At 33.7% G+C, this 15,269-nt stretch overlaps 1 protein-coding gene across 1 annotated transcript in view; it reads left to right on the top strand.

Moving 5' to 3' along the window:
* Nucleotides 1-3,461: 3,461 nt before the first annotated feature.
* LOC124436049 (transmembrane protein 161B-like) overlaps nt 3,462-15,269 on the top strand; it is a 36,223-nt gene continuing 24,415 nt past the window's right edge. Inside the window, exons 1-2 of the mRNA XM_046985976.1 lie at nt 3,462-3,538; nt 4,623-4,723. Coding sequence (XP_046841932.1) covers nt 3,536-3,538; nt 4,623-4,723 — 104 coding nt within the window. The 5' untranslated portion in view covers nt 3,462-3,535. The remainder of the gene's footprint in view (nt 3,539-4,622; nt 4,724-15,269) is intronic.

Raw genomic sequence — 15,269 nt, 5'->3', positions numbered from 1 at the left:
ATTCAGGACAACCACGACTAGCGAAGTTGCAATTGATCTTAAACTTAGAAATCATGTTATTAACAAACCGCGCTGGATGAAGTGTAGGTACAGTCAAATTATCTTGACATTGAGGACATCTTTGCGCATTAACTCGTAGATGTTCTTCGATGCAATAACGACAAAAAATGTGTTCGTTATGCTGACACATTCTTGCATCTTTAACAACGTTCAGACAAATGGAACAACGAAAATTTTCATCAATAGCAGTCTTAAATCTCGATTCCTCATATCCACTTTTGTTATCATTAGGATGGCAAGCCATTTTAAAGGCTTTCCCATAGAATTCTGTGTTTGGGACACCTAATCCAAAAGTTGGCAAAATTATTTGTTTACCGCTTAAATTATTCAATACGTCATGTCACCCAAACAAAAATAGATACGGATCTCCGTACATGTGACTTTTAACCTTTGTTAGCAACTGTGTTGCCAACTTTAGATTTTATGCCGATATCTCGGAATTTATTTAAGTAGACGGGATCCTTTTAAGATACTTAATTTGAAACTAATTTTTGGATATTTTTTTTTGAGATCATTGGAGAAAGATGGGTAAAATTATAACTAGTTATGTTGACGAACTCGAAAGGCAATGGTAAGATTGGAAAGAAATAATTTTATAGATGATAACTGACTTGATCTGAAAACTTGCAAAAAATACATTGTTAGTGAGAAATAATTTTAATATGATAACTGACTTGATTCGATAATTGTTTTATATTTAAACGTTTATATTATACCATAATCCCAAAAAAACAAAATTACATTGTTTTTTATTGCTTTAGTAATTCGTCTCTTTAAAAAAACAGACGAGAAGTTAATAAATAAAAATGCGACAAAAAATCAGGAAAAATTGAGCTAAAATGTGTTATGTTTGAAAAATGATTGAATTTTCGCTTGTGAAAGTTCCTTCATAAAAAATCACTTGTTTCCCTTTGAATATGAGAAATATTAACCTCTACAAATGCAACGTCTTGTTTCGCACAATTTTCTTCTCCAAATACGTAAAACATGCATCATTTAAAACAAGAATAGATGAATTCGTGAAAATTATAAGAAGTTCCTTCTCTTAGAAAGGAGAGCGCTGTCATATTCTACTGGAGCCTAGAAACAAAAGTGGGAAAATTGTGATTTTTTGAAAAATCCCGGTTTATTTTTGGGAGCTTACTAAATGCTTTTGATTGAGACAAAATTACAGTAGGCGACACTGCAACTAACATGACGTTTTCATTTAAGAAATAAAAAATGTTTACTGTGTTTGCACAGGCTTATGCACAACGAAGAGACCTTTGGGAGAACACGAGAGCAGATCAGTGCAAGCCCGAAAGTCTAGTAGTAAATTGAAAGTTTAATTGAAAACCAGAGTTGATATTGTGTTCTATTGAAGATTTTTAAGAAAATTTTTATGTTGGCAGATTTTTGTTTTGAGAGAGCAACCCGATGCTCGAAGGACCACAGATATCACGGCACAAACTTATGCCTCTGTCTTGATGTAAAACGAATTTAATTTTAACTTTTATTTATAACTCTTCAATTGTTGTCATTGCTCTAATGATATCTTGCTTAGATGAACAAAAGTTACACTTTTTATGTTTTATTTTTTATTTCAGCTTAAACATATTTTGCTCAGAAGGGTAAAACTTCAGCAATGGCTCCATATCGTGGTTTAGTCATTAAAGGAAGATGTGTCCATGAAGAACTGCTTCCCATTTTAAAACACTGAACTGATTGAAGATAATCTTCATCTTCATCATCAATCTTTCCTCCCATGACAACAATTGTATCTTCTATTATAACTGCAGAAAATCTTAGTCTCTTTTCCAACATGAATGGTAAGACTGTAATCTCACCCTTCTTATTTTCATACATGATAAGACTGTTATCTTAACTGTCTTGCTCTCATACATTATAACACTGTTCAATATTTCTTCTTTATCATTACGACCTCCTAGAAGAATAACTTGATTTCTCCATTGAACTGGTGCCATTGCATATAATGGATAAGGTAATGGAGATATTTCCGTTATTATAAGAGTCCTTGGATCAAACTTTAAAACACTTGACAGAACTTTGCCATCTTCTCCATACCAGATTCCGCCTAAAATGAGAAGTTTATCATTAACAACCTCAGCTCCATGGTTGTCTCGTGGTTCAGGCACTCGACACAACTCTTTAAAAACATAACCTTTGTCACCAGTAATCATCATTTCACAGATAAGATCAGATGACGTCTTTTTGTCTTTATTACGTCCTCCAATATGAAGAACTTTTTTGATGAACAACAGTTTGGTGACCATAATATGCATAAGGAAGCCCTTCAGGAAATGTCTTCCATGTTATAGGTAACTGATTAAGATTCAATGTCTCTATTAACTTGCAATCAAGTCCTCCAACAACATATAAATTATCATTATAAAAAAATGTCCAAGCAAAGGTGTCCTCATTCTCCATTGTTGCATTCTTAAACCAAATTTCTTTCTTCCATGAAAATAGTTCAACACACTTTGAGTAGGCGAAAAAACCTCCAGCAACCAAAATGTCATCTTTTATTAAGTCCATAATTAATTTGACTTGCGATGTCAACGTTGGAGCAAATTGCTCATTTACATTAATATTTTCCAAAATTTGAAATATCATTGCTTTCAATTTGTCCATTTCATGGGAAGATTCAATCAAAACGTTATCCCAATATTTGGCAGTGAATTTTTGACCAATTTTAATATTGGATTGAACACCTTTCCTTCTCCAAGTTCAATACTTGACCAAGTCTCTAAATGATCGTGATTGTTCTTGATCTTCACAATAAACTGATATAAATAATGGTTGAAAAGAATGAGAGACTGCATCTTTTCTATTCTTTGAGATTTTTTGAATATTGCTCTCAAGCCACCACCAATAAAAACAGAGAACATTTCATGAACACCATCCAATTGATGCAGCCTTTTGAATAAAATATACACAAGTCAATGGCATTCTCCGGGTTTCAGGACATTCAAAAATATTTTCAAAGCATGCATTCAGCAGTCGAATACATACGATGTTTTTTAATCGTTTGACTTTGAATTGTGTAAAGGACTGGATTTTAATAAACAAAGGATGTGGAAGAGAAACATTAAGGTTTCATAGATATCACTGGTGTTGGTATTGGAGTGGATTGGTATTTAAATCACCAAAATGATTTGATATTCGACCATCTACGAAGTGACCACAATATCTTTTGTTTCTTTTTTAAAATAACAACACATAAACTGAACACAAATGCTTTAATTTCTTCCATAACTTGTATAGAAGATTAATTTGCAAGTTCTCTTTACAATTGTTTAATGATTAATCTCCAAAAAACTCAGCTGTAGACCAATCAGCAGACGCGTTGTATTGCATTTTTTTATGTATCATTATGGACGATGGAAAATAATAATGTAAGAAACGCATGGCAATGTTGTGAATATTTGTTTTGGGGAAGAAATCACTGTAATCTTTCTTTAAATAAACTTGTACAATGGTGAGTTTTTGTATACGTTATTACATATATTGAATCATCCTCGGGATTTAAATAAAGAAGACCTATAGAGTATTTTTAATTTTCGTGCATGTGTATTATCCTAAATATGGACAGATTTAATATCGAATTAACTTTGATATTACCCAACCTACCAAAAGCTAAATTCACCATTGACTCGGTGTCCGTGTTTGAAAAATTTTAATGTTGAGGTATTTGTAAGCAAATATTTTTTCAAAATTTTTAATTACGGCCTTGACTTCGCTCTAGTCTGGCCCTTGCACTCGCGATAGATCAAAATAACTCAAACTTGGAGGAATTTCTACGCCTTTCGTTTGCATAGAACGTGGTAAAGGACGTTAAAACCTACTTATTTGAAACAATATTTAGCTCTTTATTTCATTAAAGGCCGGTTTATACGTAATTTACACCCATAATTCATTATTGTTTGAGATCAGTGAATGACACTCCTTGTGCATGGTACGAACGACGTAAAAATGGATTATTACAAACGGACTTTGCGAACCGATAATTTCAGTCTATGGCGGTCGAGATGTGTAATTTTTATTATATTGTACTTTAATGGATAAGTGTGGATTGGTTGTATTTGTGATGTTATACTTATATTGTTTTTTGTGTGGGGCAAGTGGCTCATGCAACCCCCAATATCATTTTTTATTCTTCTAAGAAATTTCTCACATCTCCTCAAATATTTCTAATCACTACCAAAGTGTTGACCAAACTTGGTTGAACTACCAAGTTTACTTTACGATGGTTTGTTTTTGTGGTGTACTCCTGGATGTACGGGCTAACATTTTAAGGGGAGCAATCTAAACATTTTCAATTTGAAATGGCTTAATTTACCAAACTTTCCTGCCAACAGTGCCCTACTGGCTTTGTCTGCCCAAGGTTTTAGGTGCCTGCTCCCACCTAATATGCATATGGGAATACTTTAGTCATGTTTGGAACTTTACACTCAGTCAACTGCTTTTATAAACTTAACCATTTCTCAATCTCCCCCCTCCCTTAAAAAAGAATACTATCTATCATAGAAAATTCATCTGTGAATTGGCCTTTTTCTTTTTAGGCACTGTTTGGTATACAAGTTGTCCTAACCTTGATGGTGGCATTGTTTCTTCACAAATTTTCACCATATATGTCGCTGGCCACTTGGTTATTATGCAGTGGGTATGTTGTCTTAGGTGTTTGTCTTTGACATTTTTTGTTGTAATTTTCACATATGTCTTTCCTTAGATTGGTACGTCATGTACCACCCTCCGACACAGAGTTAAGAAAACTCCTTGGTAAAACACAAAGAACAAAGTCAAATAAAGCTAAGCGTTCTGATGCAAGGTATTAATTATAAAGATTTGTTTTCACATTTTGTCGTTGCATTTCATTGTTTTTTTTTACATTGTTATAATTGCTACACTTTTGGTACACATTTTGCGATATATTTTTGACATTTTATAAGGACATGTACAGTATGATATAGCTTTTTCAATATATCTTACCTTGTATATTATTTCACTTTGTTTTAAAAACTATCTTCATGTGAAGAATGGTCCAGTCTGGCTTGGCAAGATTTCCCCCAAATGAAACAGTTTCTCCTCATTAAAGGTCTTATTTGAAAGCATAAAATGGGCTTGCCTGGCTTAACTGGGCTGGAAGTGAGGAGACTGTGCATGCTGTTGTTTCACATGTTTATTCTAATGTGGCGGCTAATTCAAAAGCAACAATGATCATTTGAAAAATAAGTTTAAAAGTTTTATCTAATTATGCTGCATTGTAGCTAGTAGCATCATGATTGTGGTTTCAAATCAAAAAAATCGTGGAATGCTCAAGTTTAAACACAATCAAATATTAGCACAAAATGCAACAAATTAATATTTGAAAATGTTGGAATGTGAAAGTCTAAACACATTTCAACTTTAGCACAAAATGGGACAAGTATTGACAACATTTTAGAAGGGGGATTGACAACATTTTAGAAGAACCAGCCTGTCTCATACAACTTCAAATGCATATTAGCCTCTGGCAAACTGGCCAGCTCATGGAAACTGGAATTTTCTTTCTTATATGAACAGGCTCTTACAATTGATCTGTTATTCTCTTGTCATCTTGTCCAGGCTAAAATCAACATAAACTAAACACTTGTTATTCATAAACACCGTTAATGTTTCTCTTTTTGTTCTGTAGGAAAAAGGAAGAAAATAATGGAGCATCAATTCAATTTATATCTTCTGAGCCGTTATCCATACCTTGCAACATGAACATTCAACTGAGAACAGTGAATGTAAGATTGCTTTTCAATACCTGAAGTATATTTCAGATTTGTCACATTTTATAGTGCATATGACCTCATCATGGGGTTGTATTAATTCCGACACATCTCAAATAGTGATTTGACAACTTCAAGAAAATGTGCATTTCCAAAGCTCTAGTGGTTCAAAGACATATTTTGAAAAAAATGGGTGAACCTTTTTGGAATGGAACACAAGAATATATAAATATGCGTTGAACTTATAATACAATATACTTTTCTTGTACCTATGCACTGTTTAAAAAGTTATAAACAAAACATACTTTGCAAAAAATCTATTACAACGCATAACTTACAACATAATTTCTACATTGTTGTTGAAAGTGCATTTCTGGGATCCAGGACTTTGGGTGCGCCGTCGTTTTCTGATCCTGTACCTGAGTTATATTATTTTTGATATTTTTTTTGTATGTAGAAAGTATTGTAGAAGTTGTCAACTAACTTTTTGAGGACTGTTAGAATCAATAGCCCCAAAATGTGGTCATAAGCAGTGTCTCTTGTATCAGTGGTTTATTCAGTCACTGCGTGTATATACAGAGGGGTTGTATTATTGTAAGAATCAAGGGGTAAAGTCTTTCTTGTTCATTGAGCATATGATTTTGAGGCAGGGGATGAGGTTTTGTTTCATTGACGTAAATTATGAATGCAATTGTGATTGATATACTGTTCAATCAGAAATTGCTTGCCGGAGTTTGAAAAAAATTCGGATTTTGTTGTGCTGTCAAGCATGAGATTACATGCTAACATGAAGTCCTTGTACTAATGAAATCTGTCTTGGGTAGTTTCACGTGTAAGTAATAAAACGTATAATGAAACATGATTTACCTACTTAATACATTGCCATATGTGAGATTACATTGCTGTGAATTTTGTTGTGCAATTTGACAACTATATTATAATACTCAAATATGACCAAACTCTGGTCTCAAGCAGGACGAGTGAACGCCCGATAGACGTCTTGCATGTCTTGTTGCTTGCAGACAACCAAGAATATCTTCATTCATTTACTGGAGGGTTGTACTTAGCTTCGAAAGCACTATTCACTGCATAATGGTTATTTTAAGTGTTTTAAAATAGGGTTGTTATTGTGTCACAAAATAAAACTATGTTTTCATTGTTATAAGTGTTAAAGGGTTTATTGTATTGATTGTCGTCTTTAAATAGTAGTTTTTCTGCTTTTTAAAGAGACATTTAAAACAAACGTGGTTTTCTTATATGGTGGAAAACACTATCTAACCTTTCTCCCACAAGCTCCAATGACAATAGTCAAAAAATAGCTACATTCCACAACTTTCAACATTGTCTATATGTAATAAAACTCTTGCACCATCCCTCTTTCATTCGAGTTATTGAAAGATGACTACCCCAGTAAATACCCCATTACATTATAACTTCAATCTTTTGGCATAGTAAGTCGATGTGTAATGAATCTTTGTAACGCCCCTTTCTTTTCATGTATTTGAAGATGACTACCCCCAGTAAATATGCCATAAGTATTGAAAGTTTGAAACTCCCCTCAATAAATACACTATAAAATTATATTGTAAAACTAACATAAAACACTTTCCCATTAGGTTGATGAAACAGATTTGATATTTCAATGTTATTATACAGAATACAAGTGGCTCGTTGATTTTGCTGTGTCTGCCGTGATATTCAATATCATCATCGAGGGGATTTCGTGTTTATTTCCCGCTCTTTTACGTAACGACATCAGTGTGACGCCATTATGGAATTTCTTGGGCATATTTTTTGCCATGTATCCTTTTTAATGAAACGAAAGAGATCTTAAGCTTGACTTAATGTCAGCCTTGAAAACGAGGTCGGCCTGATTGTTGACTTTCAGTCTTCAAAGTCGGCAAATTTATGCTGACGTTGCATTTTATTGCAGTAAAATCCGCGATATTTTTGTTAATCGTGTACTGTAAAAAACCTTTCTAACTGTTTGAAAATTGAGTTAGACATTGCGCGTTCTAAGCACTCAGGCTAATCAAAAGCTCGTCAATTATGAAGGCAAACTGCTATTGTGGAAGTTCGGACATTCGTTTCGTTTTCATTAAGTTTGCAAATTATCAAAATTGTTATCAAAATGTTATCAAATTTTTTTGTGACCGAGAATTGACATTAGAATTTTTTTGCATATTTTTCCGGGCTCTAACTTGGTAACTTGGGTGTTAACTCGACTTATGGATGGTTGGTTCTGTACAAATGCGATATTTTAGGTTAAGTTTGCAACCAAACCTTCCGACATAAAAATTGCCAGCAAAGTTTGGCATTTCTTTCGCCGATCTTACTTTCGTCTTTTCTCGTGCTTCAAGCATTTATGTAAACACTCACGACTGAATTTATATTTTGAAAAATATAGACGGGGCAAGGACTAAGGGTATGCGGAGCCGAAGATTGTTAATGGTTGGGCCCACCCTCTCTGCAAAGTACGATCTCTTCTCATTACTAAATGTATTTAGTGTATTGAAAATGCTTCTCTGGTATTTTTGTGACCCTTGCGTAATGAAGGTATTTATGTATTTTAAATTCGAGTCCAGCCTTTCCCAGAGGTAAATAAACACTACACATGGGACAGTGACCACACCTCCTGTAAGGTTGTTATGCTTTCCTTTACTCTACATACAGACGTGTTTTGTTTCTGCTCACAGCTTCCTATTGGTCGGGTGATGATTCAGGAGAAAAATCTGTCTGCTTGACATTTGGTGTTTTTTTCTTTGTTCTGGCGATGGCCATTTTGGTAGTCGATGAATCTATGTTGGAGTTCAATTTGGACTCGGTAATCATTTAATTTAGTTCGTAAACTTTTTCTCAAATATTTTTTTAACATAAATATCACTGAAATGAGCAGAAAACTGTGAAATCATTATACTGCTTTAAATGAGATGTCGTTATTAGATGAGAAAGTGCAGCGAATTATAAAGGATTGGAAGAAAATTATTTTGTGTAGGTTCATTTGGGTCAGATTTGATTTGCTTTTCTCTGAGATTCACTTCGGATCATCTCACATTGATCCTGATTTACAATACTTCGGATTTAAACTAAACTAACTTAACTAACATTCACAGTACCGTTAATTCGACCTTGTTTGTTTGCTTGGAAACAAATCCTTAAGTCTTGGCACAGTATAGGAATATACGGTAGCTTCACTTCGCTTTGCAATTGGCTGCATATAAGAAAATAGTTTACTAGCTGCCGTTTGCCATATCGTCAATCCTATTTGTCACACAATGTAATTTACTGACTGCCACTATGGTAGTCACATGCCTAATAAGATATGTGTGGCACAAAATGATTCAATGGAGTGGCTCTACTGTATGTTCTCTATACTGTGGTCTTGGTAAATCTCTGTTAGCCTGCTCACGGGTCTTTCTTACCTTCAAATCAGGCTTCATCACTTTCACTTCGTTTGTTTCTTTTACATGGCAATAACACAGCTCTTTGTTGTTTTACGACTTTCGTGGACAATGGAGTTCTTCTAAAAAGTTAAAATAACTGTACTTTAAAGGTGTCTCCTAGAAGCAAGATTCTGTATTTTGCCAAATACCGACGAAATCTTCTCTTTCTAATGAAGAAACATTTTCATTTACTCCGTTTTATGAGCTTTCAATCTACTCCGAATCTTTTTCGTCTCATGTTTGAGTCGACTTTCTCTTTAGGTTATGAAATATTCTCTGAAGAAGCTGAATTATTTTTGAAGAAACAAGGATTCACACGAGAGTAAGTCAATTCCTGACGACATGAGTCTCAAGAACGCGGCGTTTAAATTAAAACCATAACGAAGCATTAGTGTTCTTACACTTTGTCTTAATTGTCTTCAACAGAGGTGGATCCGCTCCAATATGGATTTTCAAACTCGCGCTCGCTGTTATCTCGGGAATTATCGGAGCCTTTCTCGGCTTTCCTGGCATTAGAATATCAATAATGTTCTTGGATTTGATAGAGCAATACAAATCTAACAGGTTGCTTCTGTAAGTAAGAATACTTGTGTAACAAGTTTCTTCTATAAATATTGTGTAGCGTTAATGACATTAAATATTCATCATAATTAAATTGTGTTTATGAATCCGCTTCACTTTGTTGTCATGTATTGAGATAATGGGTTTAATGTACGACCGCTGACCATTTTTAAATTTTTAGTGTCCTTTTATGTAAATTTCTTCGCTCCTCTTTGTCTTGTTTTATTGTGGATCAAACCTTTGGCTCGCGAATACTTCACGAGCAGAAATAATTCATTTTCGTAAGTGAAGAAATTACTTCCCTCGTTCTTCTCATGTTTTTGTAGCTACTTTCTTAAACTAACGTTTGTGTATTTTATAGAGTATCGGACTCAAACTTTGATAACATTCGCATTGGAGTCATCTTACTTTGTTGTCTTATGCGGTTTTTCCTTACCAAAATGCATCTACAGGCTTTCTTAGACATCGCCAAAGTTAAAGTGAATAGAATGAAAAGGGAAGCGGGCAGAACGAATAGTTCTGCTTTGCAAAAAAAGGTAGAAAATTTTTTTTGTTTTCTTCCTGACACTGTTTCTACTTAATTTACGATTTTGTGGAAGCCACATTTTGTGAAATATTTGTTCTTCGACGAATGGACTGCGATGAAACATATTTAATTTTTGTTCGCTTCAATTTAAATTAAATGTTGAGATTTGTATGGAAATTCACAGTTTGTTACGAAATTAACGATTCGACATTTTACTACGCTGGTTTTGATTTTATTGAATTATTTAAGGCCAGTACGTAATTTTTCTTTACAATTAAAACGAATTTCCAAAAGTGAACAGAAAAATTTTGTACAATGCAAGAAGCAGAACAAAAACATTTAAGAATACTGGTCGGAAGAAAAACATTTGGAAAGTGAGTTTTTTTTCTCACATTCCCGCGTGTTTCTAAAATTCTATAGAAACAGGTTAAACGTTTTCTATTTCGTAAATAGAACATCAATGTTCCTCATGCATGTGTGATGAATGCGTTCTTAGTTGCTCTGTTAAATTTTATTTTCAACTATCAAAGAAAACAATTATTTCTTAAACTATATAGAACTATGCAAAATGGCGTCTTGGTAAGAGTATTTGCACAATGAAGAAATGTAAATATCTCTAAAGAGAAGTAAATTAACATAATGAAACTGAACTAGTTGTTAAGTATTTTAAATGATCGTTGCCATACAGTCAGAAAACTGTTAGGTAAATTTCTGTGTTAATATTATTAATTTGAGCTAATGTACATTTTCGCAATATCCTTCATTTTATAATGTTCACTTTCAAATATCGTGTATTTTATGTATTTTTTAGATTTTTAGTGTTTTTTATTATTTATCTGTGGCTTCTCTTCAATATTTGACTCCAGTTATCCTTTTGGTCTTTCTGACGATATCTTTAAGAACTGCAGGTACATATTGAGATTATTGGGTATACTGGGTAGTCTTTATTCATTCTTTAAGAGCTGCAGGTACATATTGAGATTATTGGGTATACTGGGTAGTCTTTAGTCATTCTTTAAGAGCTGCAGGTACATATTGGGATTATTGGGTATACTGGGTAGTCTTTAGTCATTCTTTAAGAGGTGCAGGTACATATTGGGATTATTGAGTATACTGGGTAGTCTTTAGTTGTTCGTTAAGAACAGCAGGTACATATTGAGGTTTATTGGATGTTGTGAGTAATTTTTATTGGTTTTTAAAAATAACTAGCAATATTGAATTTATTGGAGAAGCTTGTTAGTTTATAGTACCCAAATCATTAACAATTCGTCGAATTCCAGCTACCTGGTCTCATGTAGTCAATTTCCAACTGTAGATTAAAGGGACCGCTGACCAGTTAGGACAAGAGCTACAGCCGCCCCTTTCCCCACAATAATTTCTACCTTCACTTGTAAACATTGCGAATGCGTTTGTTTTGAGATTGTAAAGGATTGGCCTCCTTTCCCTTCAATAAAGATCTTCCTATGTCCCTTGGTTGTACGTACTTTGTTGCAAATAAAAGTTTCTCCGTTATATTGTCGAAGACAGTTAGAACTAGTGTTATAAATGCATTTTCTTCACAGGTACTACCGACTGGGAGTCGACCAATGCTTTAATGAAACGTCTTCAGAAATCAATGCTCGTTTCAAATGTCACGGTGAACGCTGTTCAAAATCTACGTCACGTGTTCGTGTCGGAACTTGTCAGAGCTGTGACGTCATATTTCACGTGGTGGATATGCCTGGCGATGTTTATGACGTCTGCTTTTGGTGTTGTCTATCATCAGGTGTTTTATGTATAGATGTGTACAGTGACGGTAAGAAATATGGTTATTTGTATTGGATTGGGATGGATTATGTTGAAGTCGGAAGCTCTCGGCAGAATTAGTAGGTAACCGACTTGTTGGCAAATTTTATCATAGCTTACTCAAATTTTATCAATCATAGTCTGGGTAATACAGTAATGCTCTGTAATGTCCGACTGGCCAATTTTGACGATTTTGGCAAATTAGATTTTATAGATATTGAATACTATCTGGACGAATCGCCATGCTATAGTTATATTTTATCAATGAATATTGGATGATCATCACAATCAATATTACTTTTGATTGTGTTCATCTACGTAACACAAAATTTGAATGTCAATTGTTGTCTATTTGTTTCACTCATGCAGAGTTTGCTGTCTTTGCTTTGCAACTTCCTTTTATTATTTTGTACATTTGAGATATTTAACAATTAGATTACTAGCTCGAGATATTATGAGGTGATAGTTAATAATGGCGAAGCCTCAATCAACTTCTTACGTCGGTAGAAATCGAGAACAAATTCGTGAACGAACTCCTCTCGAATTCTCTTTCAAGTAAACAATCAAATTCATCGTATGACACTAAGTAAAACGCTAGACAGAAACCATAATTTTCTGCTACTTGCTATCTAATGAGAATTCAATAGGAAGTATAATAGCCAATCAAATTACAGCATTTGCTATAGAATAAGAGTAGGATTCTTGTAATTACCAATTAGATTACAAGCAATCCAATGGTTTATTAGTAGAATCATCTTAATATTCATGAAGAAAAAGGTTGCTAGTATAATTTTCATTAATTTATTGTTTTGTGCATATGTTGTTGACATCGCTATTAAAAGCGAACGAATGTTACTCGATACATATAAAGTTATTTTAAAGGAACTTTTTTATTTTATATTTAAATATCTTTAAGTCGAATTTAGTGGCAACTTTACTCTTCTTTGTATTGTCTTTCATCTAAACAATAAAATATATCGTCAGAAACCTTAGTAAAACGCGAGACAGCAGCCATGTTTTTGCTACCCGTTATCTCTTGCTTTGCTGCTTGCTATCTATGTAAAAATATAGTGAGTAGAGTAGCCAATGAAATCAAAGCATTTGCAATAGAATATTAATATGAATCGACTAAATATGTTTTTTTTATGTATTGTTGTTAGTTATTACATTCAGAAAGTGTCAGGTACAATTTTACAACAAAGATAAATAGTTAAGCAAATAAAACAATCAAAGTCTGGAGCATTACTTATTGAAAGTTTTGAACTTTCTATCTGCAGTTAGTTGAAATATTTGTACGATACGTTACATGACTATGACTATAGCCATTTACACATGTATGTATAATCATAGTCGTACAACGTATCCTATACGTACATAATTTCAAATCGTAAATTGTGAATAAATATATAGCAAGCGTCACCTGCCGGTGAAATAATGCTCTTTGATTGGCTCAGAAAATTTTTGGTGGCTATTACTTTTCTAAACGTCATTTGAAAAGAAATTGAACATATTACATTATGTAAACTGCCAAATTTTACATAATGAAAACGCTAAAAGCGAAACTATGAAACATGCAAAATGCGAGTCGGAGGTGAGCAATCAGAAAGCGAGTTTTATTATCCTCACTTTGCCTATTCATATTCCGACCATAATGTTAGAGTTAGGAAAAAATGTCGCTCGTTATTTGTTAGGCGTTCTTTAATTAAGTTACTAATCTCCCCTCTGCCGACAGAAGGATTACATGTTTAATTTCTCTGTTTGAAGCTTCATCTCTCAATTTTGTGAAGACGTTAACTTTTTCCTAACTTTATGAGTATCGCATGATTTCAAAGTTCTCATTTAACAGACATTGGCACGAAAAATTGTCCTGTAATTCACATCACTGATGACGTGAGGCTCTCAATATACGTATTTTAAAAGCTTTTGTACTCGACGTTCAAAAATACAGTCAAATTCAAAACATATTTTCATTTAGAGCAGGGGTCTCCAAACTTTACAGCCAGAGGGCCACATGAACTTTCATCAAGCATGTTGAGGGCCGACGAACCGTATACCGCTGGTCAAAGAGCGAATATTTTAATAAAACGAAGTACTTTTTAAAATAGACATGTTTCGACATCTCATGATGCCATCCTCAGTATAAGTGAAATAATAAATGATACAAGGTTTATATAAAAGTAATATGATACATAAATGACAACAATAAAAAGGAACAGAAGATACATTTGCGACTCTTCGCGCCATTTATCCACCAGAATCAGGGAACATACTACAACAGACAAAACTCTCATATCTAACCCACACCTTCTTGCCTCAAAATGCCTATTCACCCCCTTGCCTCAAAATCATCGACACTACCGTCACCTCATTCTCCCTTAAAATCAAAGATGCACTCCACATCAACAAAAATAAACCTGACCTCAATGTTCAAGTTTTTAAATTCAATACAATGTTTAGTTTATAATACGCTTGGACGCTCCCCCTTAATTTTATCTTAATTCCTTTTTATTGTTGTAATTTATGTATCATATTGCTTTTATATAAACCTTGTATCATTTATTATTTCACTTATACTGAAGATGGCATCATGAGATGTCTAAACATGTCTATTTTAAAAAAACTTGTCACGTATATTAAATGCGCAAAACGAAGCACATCACACAAGCTTCATTAGCTAAGAAAATATTTATTCAAAATTTAAAGGTTAAATTTCAACCAAGTGTAATATCATAACAAAATCACAATTAGTCTGTTCAGTTTTCTCAATGTGAGTGGTGAAATTGGCTTCTAAGTGTCTCTGCGGGCCGGATTGAGAGTCCCAACGGGCCGTAGTTTGGAGACCCCTGATTTAGAGGACTAGACTATACACTAGTCAGTAGTAGTGTACAACAATTTATCTCATAAAGAGACTGGTTATATATATAGTCTGATAAAAGAACAAGGGGAGATTGATGACGTTTCACTGAAAGAAATTAAGTAGCTGTAATAAACGTTTGCTTAAAGACTCAAAACTTACTTTAATCATGAATTTTGTAAAGTTTTACCAGCTTTAATCCCAAAGTAATAAGGTCCAGAAGATTCTTTGAGATTGTATGTTATTTTTCTTCTCAAAGAAGACAGGTGAGGACTGACTATAAA

This window comes from Xenia sp. Carnegie-2017, unplaced genomic scaffold (genome assembly GCF_021976095.1).
Source record: "Xenia sp. Carnegie-2017 unplaced genomic scaffold, XeniaSp_v1 HiC_scaffold_16, whole genome shotgun sequence".
Lineage (NCBI taxonomy): Eukaryota > Metazoa > Cnidaria > Anthozoa > Malacalcyonacea > Xeniidae > Xenia > Xenia sp. Carnegie-2017.
This window is presented reverse-complemented; position numbering and strand designations above follow the sequence as displayed.